At 37.4% G+C, this 14,268-nt stretch overlaps 1 protein-coding gene across 1 annotated transcript in view; it reads right to left on the minus strand.

The window, feature by feature from the left end:
- UVRAG (UV radiation resistance associated) overlaps positions 1-14,268 on the minus strand; it is a 379,149-nt gene that overhangs the window by 139,366 nt on the left and 225,515 nt on the right. The window contains 3 exon segments of the mRNA XM_055091530.1: positions 7,257-7,317; positions 8,220-8,307; positions 9,866-9,950. Of these exon segments, the coding sequence (XP_054947505.1) occupies positions 7,257-7,317; positions 8,220-8,307; positions 9,866-9,950 (234 nt within the window).

The raw sequence follows: 14,268 nt of genomic DNA on the forward strand, positions 1-14,268 counted from the left end.
TCCTTGATCATACTGTACAAATAGGTAACTTTTATTGTACACTTTTTTTTTCTGCCAGGAATTGACCATGATGCTTTATTTCTGACAGTCATTCATTCATCAACAATTAATAAACTGGGCACATTTTATATGCTATTTAATTCAATTTATAGATGAAGAAATAAGGTTCAAAGAAGTTAAGGAAACTGTCCGAACTAAGATAGCTAGTATATGGGTTGACCTGACACGGATGCCTCTGTCTTTAAGCACTCTACCATACTGTCGCAGAACTTTACTGTGGAATGTAACAATTTTTAACTTTGGAGCCTAGAACACACCAAGCATATGACACACGTGTATTATCTTAGTTTCTTCACACTTTTCTAGTAAGGGCAAAGAACACATAAAAACTCCTTGGTAACATGTTCTCTCAAATCAAACTGATGAAAAAAAAAATCAAATAGCATTCCTTTCAACTGACTACTGGGCATACCCTAACTGACGAGAATCCTATTTTTAGAGACCATGTGCTCTTGGCCCAGACTCACAGTACTACAATACTTTCCTACTGTTGAAATATGTATATCAGACTACCTTAGAGACTGAAATTACATTACATTGTAAATGCATTACATTATAATTTAATCATCATATATAATATTAGAGCCAGGAGAAACCTTAGAAATCACTGAATCTGATGCTATCAACTTAGAAATGAGAAAAATAAGATTCACGTGGCATAAGTGACTTGGTCAAAGCCATATAAGTAAAAACTATGAGAGATGGAGTGGGAGAGAGAATTGTATCTACACCCCAGCCCCCCAAATATTTATCCCTGGAAGCACAGCTGGGATGGTGAGTTCCATCAGATGTTGCTGAATCCTGCCTCCTGCTTTCTCTAAAGAATAGGGCTTATCAAATTTAAAATATTTCTATCAGTAAAAGGACTTGGTCTTTCAGAACCTTCTTTTGAAGGGAGAGGAAGAAAAAGAGAACTTACAGTAAGTAAGCTCTTACAGTAAGAACTGTAAGAACTTACAGTAAGTAAGCCTTTCCTTTTGTATGTGACCTGACAGAAAAGGATTTGAAAACTTCCAAAAATCAGAAGGCTTCTTAGTTAGCCTGCCCAAAATAGGTCAAATGCAAACTATAGTTTAAAAAATCTATCCAATGCTAAACACTCAAGCATCTCCAGTTTTCCGTATTACTAAAAGGGTAATACTAAAGAATTAAGTTTGCCTATTTCGAGGACTACATCCACATATATATTAAAAGAACGGAAACTGGTCTTCTAACATCACCTCCTTTCAATAATCAAAACAATTTTGTGGGTTACCCTGGTGGCGCAGTGGTTAAGAATCTGCCTGACAATGCAGGGGACACGGGTTTGAGCCCTGGTCCGGGAAGATCTCACATGCTGTGGAGCAACTAAGCCCGTGCGCCGCAACTACTGAAGCCTGCGCACCTAGAACCCGTGCAGCGCAACGAAGAGAAGCTACCGCAATGAGAAGCCCGCGCACTGCAACGAAGAGCAGCCCCCACTCGCTGCAGCTAGAGAAAGCCTGTGTGCAGCAACGAAGACCCAAAGCACCCAAAAATAAATAAATAAAATTAATTAATTAAAAACAAAACAAAACAATTTTGATTAAATTTAAACATAAAAGGGCATCTCTAAGAGAATCCTATATATGTACATCAAAAACCAAAAAGAAATAGCAAAAACTGAAAACTGGGTAATACTGGATATCAGTTTTGATTCTAGTTATTCACACTCACCATTGTTTCCACCACAAGACTCCCCACTCCACCCATTAAAAACCCTAGGTTGTTTCCCATTCCAGGCCATAGTTCTCTGTCACAGCCTCGCAGTTAAACACTGTGGTGTTGGATTTCCAATATTAAAGCTTTATATTAAAAAGCATTTTAAAAGGACCACGGGTAAGGCATTACAGGGCCCAAGGGTATTCCAATACCCTCAAAAGGAAAACCACCTCCTGGTAGGGAAGTCACTTTCATCACCCCAAGACCACTGAACCTCCAGTGGGAAAATGTGAGCTCATGTGGTTAATTATGGCTATTGCTGGCCACGAAACCTCAGATGTCACATTCTGTTGCCAATCACTTTAGCTAAAAAAACCAAAAGGTTTAAGGTTTCCAGCATTCCAAGATCTAAAAGACTTTTTACCTGCCAAAGCCAAAACCTGGCTCTCTGGGGTGTGCTTTTCCAGTAAGCATTAATGACGCCCCTAACACCTAATGCAGAGCAGAGGCTTGTATTCCTTATGCTGCTCTGGGGGTTAGAAAGGTCACAGATGATAGGTTTGTTGGTGAAAAGAAGTTAGAGGGGGAGTGGGAGGGTTCAGGGAGGAACAGGAATAAACTGTAGACTCAGGTAAGTGAAAAAGCCCTTATTAAAACAATGTTTTAAGGGGCTTACAAACAAAACAAAATTCTTCAGTTTCCTCATAATAAATATTTCTGGTTTGTTTTTTAAATGTAGGTATCTACTCGGGGCTGCAGTAATTTTTTTTTTTTTTTTTTTTTTTTTGCGGTACGCGGGCCTCTCACTGTTGTGGCCTCTCCCGTTGCAGAGCACAGGCTTCGGACGCGCAGGCTCAGCGGCCATGGCTCATGGGCCCAGCCGCTCCGCGGCATGTGGGATCTTCCCGGACCGGGGCACGAACCAGCGTCCCCTGCATCTGAAGGCGGACTCTCAACCACTGCGCCACCAGGGAAGCCCCATGCAGTAATTTTTATAAAAATTAAATCTTTTATGTAATTGTTATGATAATAGATTCCACAAACCCACAATGGCCATGACAACATTATAAATTCATTCAAATGTCCCTTTGACTTATATGTTGGACAAACTATTAATATTCAAATGCATCCAAGTACAATAAGTGATCTAAAAGCTCTTACCATCCTGCCTTCCCAATCACTGAGGCAGCTGATTTGGTAAGGAACCATGCACCCACTGATCCAGACAGGACAAAATATTTAAGACTCTAATCATTGCCACAGCATCTATGGAATCATTCCATGTTCTCAATGAGACACTGTTTGACATATGGACTCTCCTTTCCAAGAAATCATGCCTGCATGAAGGGATACAGACACAGAAGGAAATCTGGGTCTCATTACCACGAAAGGCTCTCGTGTTATGGATTACTTAAAAACACACACAAACAGTTTTCTTTTTTTTTTTATTTTGGATGAGAAATGTCTCAGTCAATGGAACTCAAATGAATACCCTTCACTGGACAACTTTCTCCCATTGTGTCCCAGTCTCTCTGGAATACTCTAACTGAAACTTACCCAGTTAGAAGAGGAGAAGAGCACAATAAGTGTTGGGTCACTATGGAGGAGTTTCCCAAACAGTATCAAGCCATACAATGTAAAGTCTATGCCAGCAAAGTCTCATGAATATAACAGAATAACCGGTTTAGAGTTCTGTCACTAGAGTCTTACTAAGAATGCAGCTGCTACAGAACACTAAAAGTTGTCAGAAGTCTGGAAGAGGTTATTATTCAAAACAAGGAAGAAAACTGCATCATGACAGGAATAATATGGACCCTAAAATCAGGCCAACCAGGGATGATTTTAGCTCTGCCACTGGCTAGTATGAGTCTTTGGAAAAATTAACTAATCTCTCTGAGCCGCAATTTTCTTGTCTTTAAAAAAAAAAAAGTTGAGAATAATTCTTTCCCTCACAGAAGGAATTAATTCTCACAGTGGTGAGAATTAAATAAACAAGACAGCATCATGTATGATGTTCCATGTTACCATATTTCTACTCACCGAACCTAAAATGTCCCATCCTTCTTTCAACAGGGGAATACTATTTCATCTTTTAAAATACCTCAGGTATCATCTTCTCTATAAAGATTTTCCTGATTCCCTCCTGATAGACCTGATTATTCCCACTCTCTGAGTCCCATGTACCTGGTATAAACTTCTAAGTGCCTGGTTAACCTCAAGTGGACTGAAGTTTCACGGAGGTAGGATCAATGCCTTGGTCACCTTTGTATACTCCCAGCACCTGACACCGTAAATGACACACACAAGGCACTCAGTAAATTTAGTACATGGAAGTGCCTACAGAATGCCAACGTAAGATTTTAAAGTCCAATACTACCATATGTGCTTCTTAAAATTTCTGATTCCTAGGAGTCATGGGAAGTAAACAGGGCCTTAGAGTAGAATTAAATATTTATTTCATTTTATCTCCCATTTCATTTTTTTAGCAGTAAAAACTGCACTTGAAAGCTAAACTAACTTTTTTAAGGGAAGAAGGAATGTATTCAGCTTGTTGGGCATACTGAGTATAGATAGCAAACAAAAGCTAGGAAAAACTAGGAAATAAATCACCTCCAGAAAACAAAAATAGAATCAAGAAACATCCCAGAATGAATTAAGGTGATACTCCAATACCGATAGCCCTGCTTCTCTTGTTGCCGCCTCTCAAATCATTCTGTATTTAGCAGCCAGAGTGACTTTTAAAAAACATAAATCAACTCATATCATCCCCCTTCTTGAAGCCCTTCAGGGGTTTCCCACTCCACTGAGAATAAAATAGAAACTCCTTCCAGTGGCCTCAAGGCCCTGGCTGACTCCCTAACCTCTTCTGATGGAACTCTTCCCTTTTCTCACTATGCTCCAGCCACACACAGGGCTGCTCTGGTCTTTTCTGTCCTTCCTTCCTTCCTCTCTCTGGCAACTAATTCCAATTACATTTATTGAGTGCCTTCTTACATGAAAAGCCCTCTCAAATGCAATCTCAGTCAATCATCACAATGAACTTAAGATGTAAATATTACCTCATTTTACAGGTGAAGAAATTAAGCTCTGAGAGATCACATGATCTGCCCAAAATACAGGTATCTCCTCCCATGCCCCTCACCCTGAATTTTTTCAGATATATCAAGCCCATTCCTCCGTATCCTCCATCAGGACTGCTCCCTCTTCTAGGAATGCTCCTCCCCCAGCTGTAGCATAGTTGGTTCCTTTCAGCCTTCAGATTTTGGGTTAAATGTTTCTCCTCAGACAGGTCTTCTCTGACTGCTTTATCTACAGTAGGTTCCCCTATTCTCTAAGATAGTGTATTCCTTTATTAAACACTTTTTAAATACTTATTTTCTTGTTTATTGCCTGTCTCCCTCAATAGGTTGTATGCTCCATGAAAGAAGAGAATATATTTGCTTTTTTCATTGTTATATCCTCAAAACACAGCACAGTGTCTGGCATTCAGGTGCTCAACTGATATTTTTTTCAATTAATGAATATTCTGACACAGGGTTCAAGGTACTTAATAGGTTTATTAAATAAATGAAGGAATGAAAGAATGGGGGAAAAGATGTGTCATGAGCTTCAAGACACCATAACATAAAAGTAACACCTAAAATTAACACCAAAGCACATCTGTATGACTTACAGAGATTAGAGGAAACACTGTACAAGGGAAACCAGACAAATCCCAGCAAGATCATTACTTAGCTTTGTGGTCTCATGCAAGTCACTAATTAGCTCATTTACACATTGTAAAATGAGATTAAACCACCTTCCTTATAGGTTTCTTTTGTTTGTTGTCGGGAGGATTAAAGATAAGGCAAAATGTCTTGCTCTTAAATAAAATCTTAACAATCATGTAAAACAGGTAGTACATGAACTAATGTGCTTATACTATCAATTAGAAAATCAACTCAAAGCTTAGATGACTTGCTCCAAAACAGATGGTTTCTAGAAGGGGAACCAGGACTCAAATATAGGTCTTCAAAAAAAAAAATATAGGTCTTCCCATTCCTGTTTTAATCACTCTTCCTTTTTTTAAAAAATTTATTTTTTATTGAAGTATAGTTGAATTACAACGTTGTATTAATTACTGCTGTACAGCAAAAGTGACTCAGTTATACATATATTTGCATTCTTTTTCATATTCTTTTCCATTATGGTTTATCACAGGATACTGAATATAGTTCCCTGTGCTATACAGTAGGAACTTGTTGTTTATCCATTCTACATATACCAGTTTGCATCTGCTAATCCCCAAATCCCACTCCTCTCCCCCTTGGCAACCACCAGTCTATTCTCTGTGTCCCTGATTCTGTATCTGTTTCATAGCTAGGTTCATTTGTATCACTCTTCTTATGTTCCAACTACTTGTTGTAAGTCTTGTTGTAAAGGACAAAGGAGGTAATATATTAAAAGTCTTAAATGTTAAAGGACCACAAATAACAACATTTTCTTTATAGGGAAATGGAAGAAAGTCCCAATCAGAACTAGTAGTGCTTTCTTCTTGAATAACTTATTCCCAAATAGATTAATGTGCTAGCTTTGGGAATAATCTACACAACTACTTAATAGTCCTCAAAGCGTTGTTTATATTAGGAGAAAAGAACCCACTTTGCTAACAATCAAAGTAATCTTTCTAACCAATATGCCAAATAAAACAAGTTCTTTTCTTTGGCATACTGGTAAAGGGATTAGGAAAAATATTTTTAAATATAGCAATTACTATGAATCATATCTATAACATCTTTAATGTAAATTTATTTTAGTTAAAAGAGGACAGAAATGACAGTACAACAAGTTTAACCTACGGGGGTGGGAATGTCACAAAATTAAATTTTCAAATACTTTTTTTTTTTTTTTTTTTTTTTTTTTTGTGGTACGCGGGCCTCTCACTGCTGTGGCCTCTCCTGCTGCGGGGCACAGGCTCCGGACGCGCAGGCTCAGCGGCCATGGCTCACGGGCCCAGCTGCTCCGCGGCATGTGGGATCCTCCTGGACCGGGGCATGAACCCGTGTCCCCTGCATCGGCAGGCGGACTCTCAACCACTGCGCCACCAGGGAAGGCCCTCAAATACATTTTACATCAGCAGAAATATGGTTTTCTAAATAGAACAAATTAACGTTTATTGCTTTGTTCCCAACACAAGTTTTTCATGAAAAATCAAGCCAAAAGGACAGGGATATTATTAGTATTCTTGAGAATCCTACTGTCTGATTTTCTTAAAGCCCATTCAAAAACTATTTTCTTTTAACTTTCAAATAGAAACTTCAACAATTTTTTTGTTTTTTCATGATTAGACCAAATATCCTATTAAGTCTTCCATCAGGGAATCTGACTCTATATACTTACAATTGGGAAGGGACAGAAGGTCCAGAAACCCTTCCGGATAAAGTGCCAGGCAACCAACATTTCAAGAGATCTCTCTTTTTCCCTGCAACATACCCATATATTATCCCAAATCTTTAGAAGTATAAGAAATAAAATACCTTGGAAGTCCTCAGAATTAGGCAACTTGACACCACATACAAAGTAATCCTTATGCTCTTTCTGTAAATACAACCAAAGAATGAAATTAATTTCATTTATGTATAAAGCAAAGAAGCTCTAAATCTAAAAAATGTACGTCAGTATTAATTCAAAGACAATACTGTCATAGACTCAAAATATTAACCTAATTGTTGAAGCTGAATGAGTACATGATGATTTATTATACTATTCTCTACATTGATATACACTTCAAATTGTCTATACTATAAACATTTAAAACATCATATCTAAGCAAAAAACCGTGTCAAATTTTAATCATAAAACTATTGTTTGACCAATTCATAGCTATAAATGAAAATTTTTAAGTAGAATTAACAAGATTCTGTGAGCAACCTAAAATCCTATTAGGTTTCCTCTCAGAAAATTAGTCTTTTAAGTCTCTTTTCATTAAAAAGAAAACAAAACCACCAAATTCAGCAGATTTAGTTCTCTAAAAAAATCGTAACCAGTTACATTTGTATTTACTCTAAGAAACCAGATTCAGAAACTTAATATCCTGACAGTTACCTCAGGAATATCTTAGATAATACTAATAAATATAAATTAATTAGCCGTTATATTTTTAAAGCAACGCACGTGTATCTGCATCTATGTGTCAGATATGGTGAAAGTTGATAATTTGGTTGAGTGAAAAGGTCCTAAAGAAAGCAGAAATAATTTGGCATTCTTTCAGATGAAGATGAGTGCACCCCACCACCAAACTGATAGAAAAAATATCAAATGGTGGAACCTAATGCCAACTAATTCCAAATCTACTTTTAAAATAAATATTAGCTTCTGAATGAATCATGACAGATCATATGATTAAGACTAGAGCAATGAGTTTTTGCTTTGAGAGTAAATTTCAAACAGAAATCATCTTTAAAAAAAATTTTTTTTTTCCCAGAAAATTTGAAACTTACCAAATCAATAGGGTAAATGTAGGAAAGCTCAGATAGTAATTGCCTGCAACGAATTGTCAACTGGGCATTAGTCTTCAGAAAGAGTTCTCTAATGAGGAAAAAAAGCACATTTGTTAAAAAAAAAACATGTTTGCATGCTTTCTAACAGTTATGTCCATCTAACTGATGCAGAGAAAGATTAATAGTCTGTACTGGGCCATAGAAATTCAGAAGTAGAAGCAAGAGTAATAGCTAACATAAGTCCTGACCTATCACTAAATACTATCAATCAAGCTAACTATACTGAGGCCTATTTTATGTGTCCAACACCATGCTAAGAGATGTGAAACGTACAAAATCATTGACTGGGCACCTACTACTAAATTCCAGGAGCTTCACAAATGGCTTTATTTAATTATTACAACAACTTACTCGGTTGGTATTACTATATCCATTTTACAAACAAGAAAACAAGATTTAGAGAGGCTCAGTAAGCTGACCAACGTCTCATTTAACCTGAGGCCAATTTGTTTTTAGGAAATATCCATATGGTATTTCCTCAAAAAAGTATTCTATTTTCATTTACAACTACAGAAATTATAACTACCTCAAAAAATAACCTGCTGCCATATTACAAAAATAACAGAATAAAAAAAGGACAAAGCAAAAGCTGTGGCATGAGATGATGTAGCTCTTCTCTTGAACTATTTAAGAAACATGACCAACAGCTAAAATACCCATAGAGCATATTACCTGCTCAACTGTGTCAACAATTAAAAAGGAGGTAATTTAGGAGAAACAGTAGGTCAAAGTGGAATCTAAAGTAGTACAATGCAAAGAGCACTGAAGACTTAAAGGGATTTAGTCCTGCTTTCCTAGTGAAATGGACAGAGTAACCTACAGAGCTTTGCTTTCCTATCTGCAAACTGAGAGGATTAGATGATCTCTAAGGTTCTTTTCAGGTTTCTCAAATGCTAAGGTTTCTTAAAGAAAAATGCAGGATGGGTGACTTTCTAGGAAAAGTGAGTGAAGATGAGGAAAAGATCAGAGGGGGTAACAAGTTAAGCATGTGCTGGAAAAAATAAAGGGAAAAACTATTAGCATTTGTTAAATGAATGTCACGGAGCGACTGAAATCAGCTACAGCTGTATGGGGCCATTTTATTGAAGGTCATTTGACAGTTAAGTAAAACAATCACCATTGGTCCTTAAGAAGAGAAAAAAATGATGGTAAAATAGTATTTTAGGAGAAGTCTGCTAGCAACATGGAGGATGAACTGAAAACTGGAGAGACTGATGTTAGAGAGAGAACCCGGGAGCTGTTGAGGTCAGCCAAGAGAGCTAACAGGAGTAAGTCTGAAGAAGTTACTGAAGAAAAACTGTAAGCTGCACTAAATGTAGAAGACAGGAAGAGGAGGAGATTCAAACATTAAGTCACAGTGCTGTGGCCCTGAAATCTAGAAGAACAGTGTCCATGCTTCCGATTCTGACTACATACTAGGAGGTCTCATAACCTCCTCTAGCACAGTAGGTGTTGACCAAATGAAAGTGGCACTGAGCATATTAACTGGTATTAATACCGGCAGCTTTAAAAAATGCTCCTTTTCCAAATCCTCTCCTCAAAGTAAACTCAACACTCATAACAACCATTCTCAGTGTTCCATTTACCTTTTCGCAGTACACTCCTTCCTCAACTCATTTAGGGATTCCTTCTGGAGTTGAAGCTTGAGGTGCTCAGCCGAAAATGCACTTCCTAGAGAGAGACGAAAGGAGACAATTCCAGATGGAACACTGCAGACAGGACTGCCCAGTCACAACCGAACAGGCAGAGCCCAGTCCCCTGACTGTGAGAGGGAAATAAAAAGAGTTAAAAGGTAAAATGGGTTGGGGTTGGAGGACTTCTGGGGGGATTAATGAGAATAAACTTCCTATTGCTTCCATTTTTATACAGCTTCTAGCAGGAGTCAAAGAGTAAGAGTCTAGGATTCTCTGCCTACAGATTTCTGGTCGCTGACCAAGAAACCCCGATGCAATTTTCAAAATTCAGACAACTTCATTTTTTAAAAAACTAGCTATGGACTCTGGGTGTTAAGGACGATTCACTAAAGGTTCATCAATTGTAACAAATGTACCACTTTGGTGGAGGAAGCTTTGCACAGGTGGGTGGTTGGGAGTATATGGGGAATCTGTACCTTCTGTTCAATTTTGCTATGAACCTAAAACAGCTCTTAAAAGTAAAGCTTAATTTTTTCTAAAAAGGTGGTTAATTTGTTTTTAACTGCAAATGCTATATAACATTACTGAAAGTATAAAAAGTAGAACAGGAAAAATTACCCACATATTGACTACTACAATATAGTTTATCAATATTAAGTTTTTTATGAAGTTTCATCTTATTCATATACATAAGTAGTTTTAGTTACAATCACAGTATGCAGGAAATGTATATTCTGATTTTTCCAAATTATGTCTCAAGCATTTTTACATGTTGACAGATAGTCTGAGTTACAATGTTTAATGGCTTGTAAAATTTAACTCCACAGATGTGAATTAAAAGAATATTCTACATTTTAACTGATACCCCAATACCTCAATTCCACTACAGGATTGCTTTAGCATTGCAATGATTAATATCTGTGTATAATCCTGGTCTTTTGTATTTATATCAACTTTGGAACTTCCATTTTCACTCATGTGATCATAAAATCCTCTTACATCTTCCTACTCCAAGAAAATGAGCCTGTCTCAGGAAACTCCAAAGGTCCTGAAGCACAGAAAAAATCTTAGATCCTGACATACTAAGTTCTAGATCTTAAAAAGAAGCTTAGGGACTTCCCTGGTGGTACGGTGGCTAAGAATCCGCCTGCCAATGCAGGGCACACAGGTTCGATCCCTGGTCCGGGAAGATCCCACATGCTGCGGAGCAATTAAGCCCGTGTGCCACAACTACTGAGCCTGTGCTCTAGAGCCCGCGAGCCACAACTACTGAAGCCCGCGTGCCTATAGCCTGTGCTCTGCAACAAGAGAAGCCACCACAATAAGCCCGCTCACTGCAACTAGAGAAAGCCGGCATGCAGCAATGAAGACCCAACCCAACCAAAAAAAAAAAAAAAAAAAAAAGGCAAAAAAAAAAAAAAAAAAGCAGCTTAGTTTCATGAACTGTGATCTAACAGGAAAAGGTGCCCTAAACTCTTCCACACATCTAGGGAGGAACAAGAAGTAGGTTAATTGATCAAAATACAGTTTGGACCTTAGAACTAAATTCACCAACCTAAGTAATTTTACCAACATATGTCTAAGCACCCTGCTCTTCTCTCTCAACTGTATTTAAATGACCAGTAAACGTTGTTAACTCTGCTCCCCAAACAGAACTTAATCAAGGAATACCACTTATCTTCTTTAGCCCCAATATAATTCCTCCTCAGATTTCCATATTGATAATACATAGCACTGAGATAATCCCTCAATGATTTCAGAAGACACTTGGGTTGACAACTTCTACCCCTCACCCAATGCACTTTTACCAGAAAGCACATGAATTCTTCCACCACTATACAAATTTGCAATGTTATTCTTCACCCCAGATAAAAGGCTGCCTCAATTCTAGTGAAATCACAAATGGGCCAAGACAGATCTGGGTTTCAAAATGCAAATGTTATGCACCCTCTTTAGCTTTGAATGCCTTTAGAACGTATCACAGGACCAAAAAGAAAACAAAAACAAAAACCCTTGCAAAACAAAGAAAGAAAATAAAATTTAAAAATACACAGCCAGCTAATAGATGGGGTAAAACGTTAAAAATAGGTAAATCTGGGTGAAGAATATAAGTGTTCTCTGTACTCTTATTCTTGTAATTTTTCTGTAAGTCCAAAATGATTTCCAAATAAAAAGTAAAAGAGTAGATCCAAACCCAGAAAAAGGTCTCCTGAAAGGCTACGGGTTTTCCACAGGCTTTAACAGAACTAAGGCTTTAGAACACAGACTGGCAACATCTCTCCAAAACATATCAGGTTCATTTTTCTGTTAAAAGGTAATACACGGGCTTCCCTGGTGGCACAGTGGTTGAGAGTCCGCCTGCCGATGCAGGGGACATGGGTTCGTGCCCCGGTCTGGGAGGATCCCACATGCTGCGGAGCGCCTGGGCCCGTGAGCCATGGCCGCTGAGCCTGTGCGTCCGGAGCCTGTGCTCTGCAACGAGAGGCCACAGCAGCGAGAGGCCCGCGTATCGCCAAAAAAAAAAAAAAAAAAAAAAAAAAAAAAAAAGGTAATACACCTCATTGGTCACCGGGTGGTCTCTGGAACAAAACTGAGTGAGTCTGGTTTAATTAGGCTCAGGTAGAGAAGAACTAAGTATTTCAAGATACCTCAGAAAACTCAACCTAAGTTCCAAAAGTCACTTCATAGGAAGTAATAACATTGAGGCAATGATGTGCTCGAGCTCTTTACATGTTTTTCAGGTTATATATTACCAGCCTGAATACTACATGATTGGTGTTGTGTCCTCCCCTAAGGATATTACATATAGAAGCAATGATATCCATCTTTAAGACCATGGATATATCCTGCTTCTCATCTAACTTTCTCCCCAGATTTAGCATTGATTGGTATCTTCTGCTTGAATCAATTTTTACTACTATGGTTGCAAAATAATATTCCGACTCCAGTACTTCCTCCATACTTATCAGTCAGCATTCAGCATTCTTCTCTAAGCAAGAGCCCTTCCTTCTCCATTAGCTATCTATTATCAGTATGGAATCATGAATTCTCTTTTATTTTTCAAAGATTTATAATTCATTACTGGATTTAATTATTTTGGTGCTCAAGTGGTCCCACATTTGACCAGCCTTCAGCCTTGTTCCAGTGCCCTTCTGACATACTACGATCATGTTATTCAAAATATTACCTTATTTACTTTAATTGCTGCAGGATCTGTAGTGATATCCCCTCTCTCATTCCTGATACTGGTAATTCACGCCTTCTCTCTTTTTACTCCGTCAGTCTGGCTAGAGGATTATCAATTTTATTGATCTTTTCAAAGGACACCTTTTAGTTTCAGTGACATTCTCTACTCGTTTCTTGTTTCCAATTTGACTGATTTCTGCCCTCGATTATTTCCTTCCTTCTGCCTGATTTGGGTTTAATTTGCTCTTCTTTTCTAGTTAAGGTATAAGCTTAGGTTATTGAATGAAGGCCTTTCTTCTTTTCCAGTATAAGCATCAAATGATATAAATTTCCTCTAAGCATGCATCCCTTAAAATGTTGATATATTTTCATTTTCATTCACATCAAAATATTTTCCAATTTTCCTTGTTATTTCTTCTTTGACCCATGGTATGTATATGTGTGTGTGTGTGTTGTACAATTTCAAAATATTAAGAGTTTTCCAGATATCTTTCAGTCAGTGATTTCTAGCTATTTCTGTTTTGGTGAGAGATAATACTTTGCATTATTTTGATTATTTTGCATTTATTTGTTTTATGACACCAAATATGGCCTAACTAAATATTCCATATGTACCTGAAAAAAATGTATATTCTGCTGGTGTTCTACTGTTAATTAGGTCAAGTTAGTTGATAATGTTGTTAATGTCTTCTCTCCTTACTGATTTTCTCTCTACTTGTTCTATCAATTACTGAGAAATTAGTGTTACGGTTACCAACTATAATTGTGCATTTAGCTATTTCTCCTTTCAGTTCCATCAGTTTTTGATTTATATATATATATATATACATACACACACACACACATATATATAAGCTTGGTTGTTATATTCATACATATTTAGAATTGTTACGTCTTTTCATGAACCAGCCTCTTCACCATAATGTAATATCCCTCTTTATTGCAGGTAATATTCATTGTTCTGAAGTCTACCTTGCCTGATATTACTAGAGCCACTTTGGCCTTCTTTTGGTTGGTGTTTGCATAGTGCATTTTTTTCATTCTTTTACCTTTAATCTATCTATATCTTTAAATTAAAAGTGTGTTTCTTGTAGATAGGCTTTAGTTGGGTCTTTTTTTTTTAATCTTTATAAAATCTGAACAATCTCTTTTTTAACTGACGTATTTAG

Source organism: Physeter macrocephalus, chromosome 16 (assembly GCF_002837175.3).
Source record: "Physeter macrocephalus isolate SW-GA chromosome 16, ASM283717v5, whole genome shotgun sequence".
Lineage (NCBI taxonomy): Eukaryota > Metazoa > Chordata > Mammalia > Artiodactyla > Physeteridae > Physeter > Physeter macrocephalus.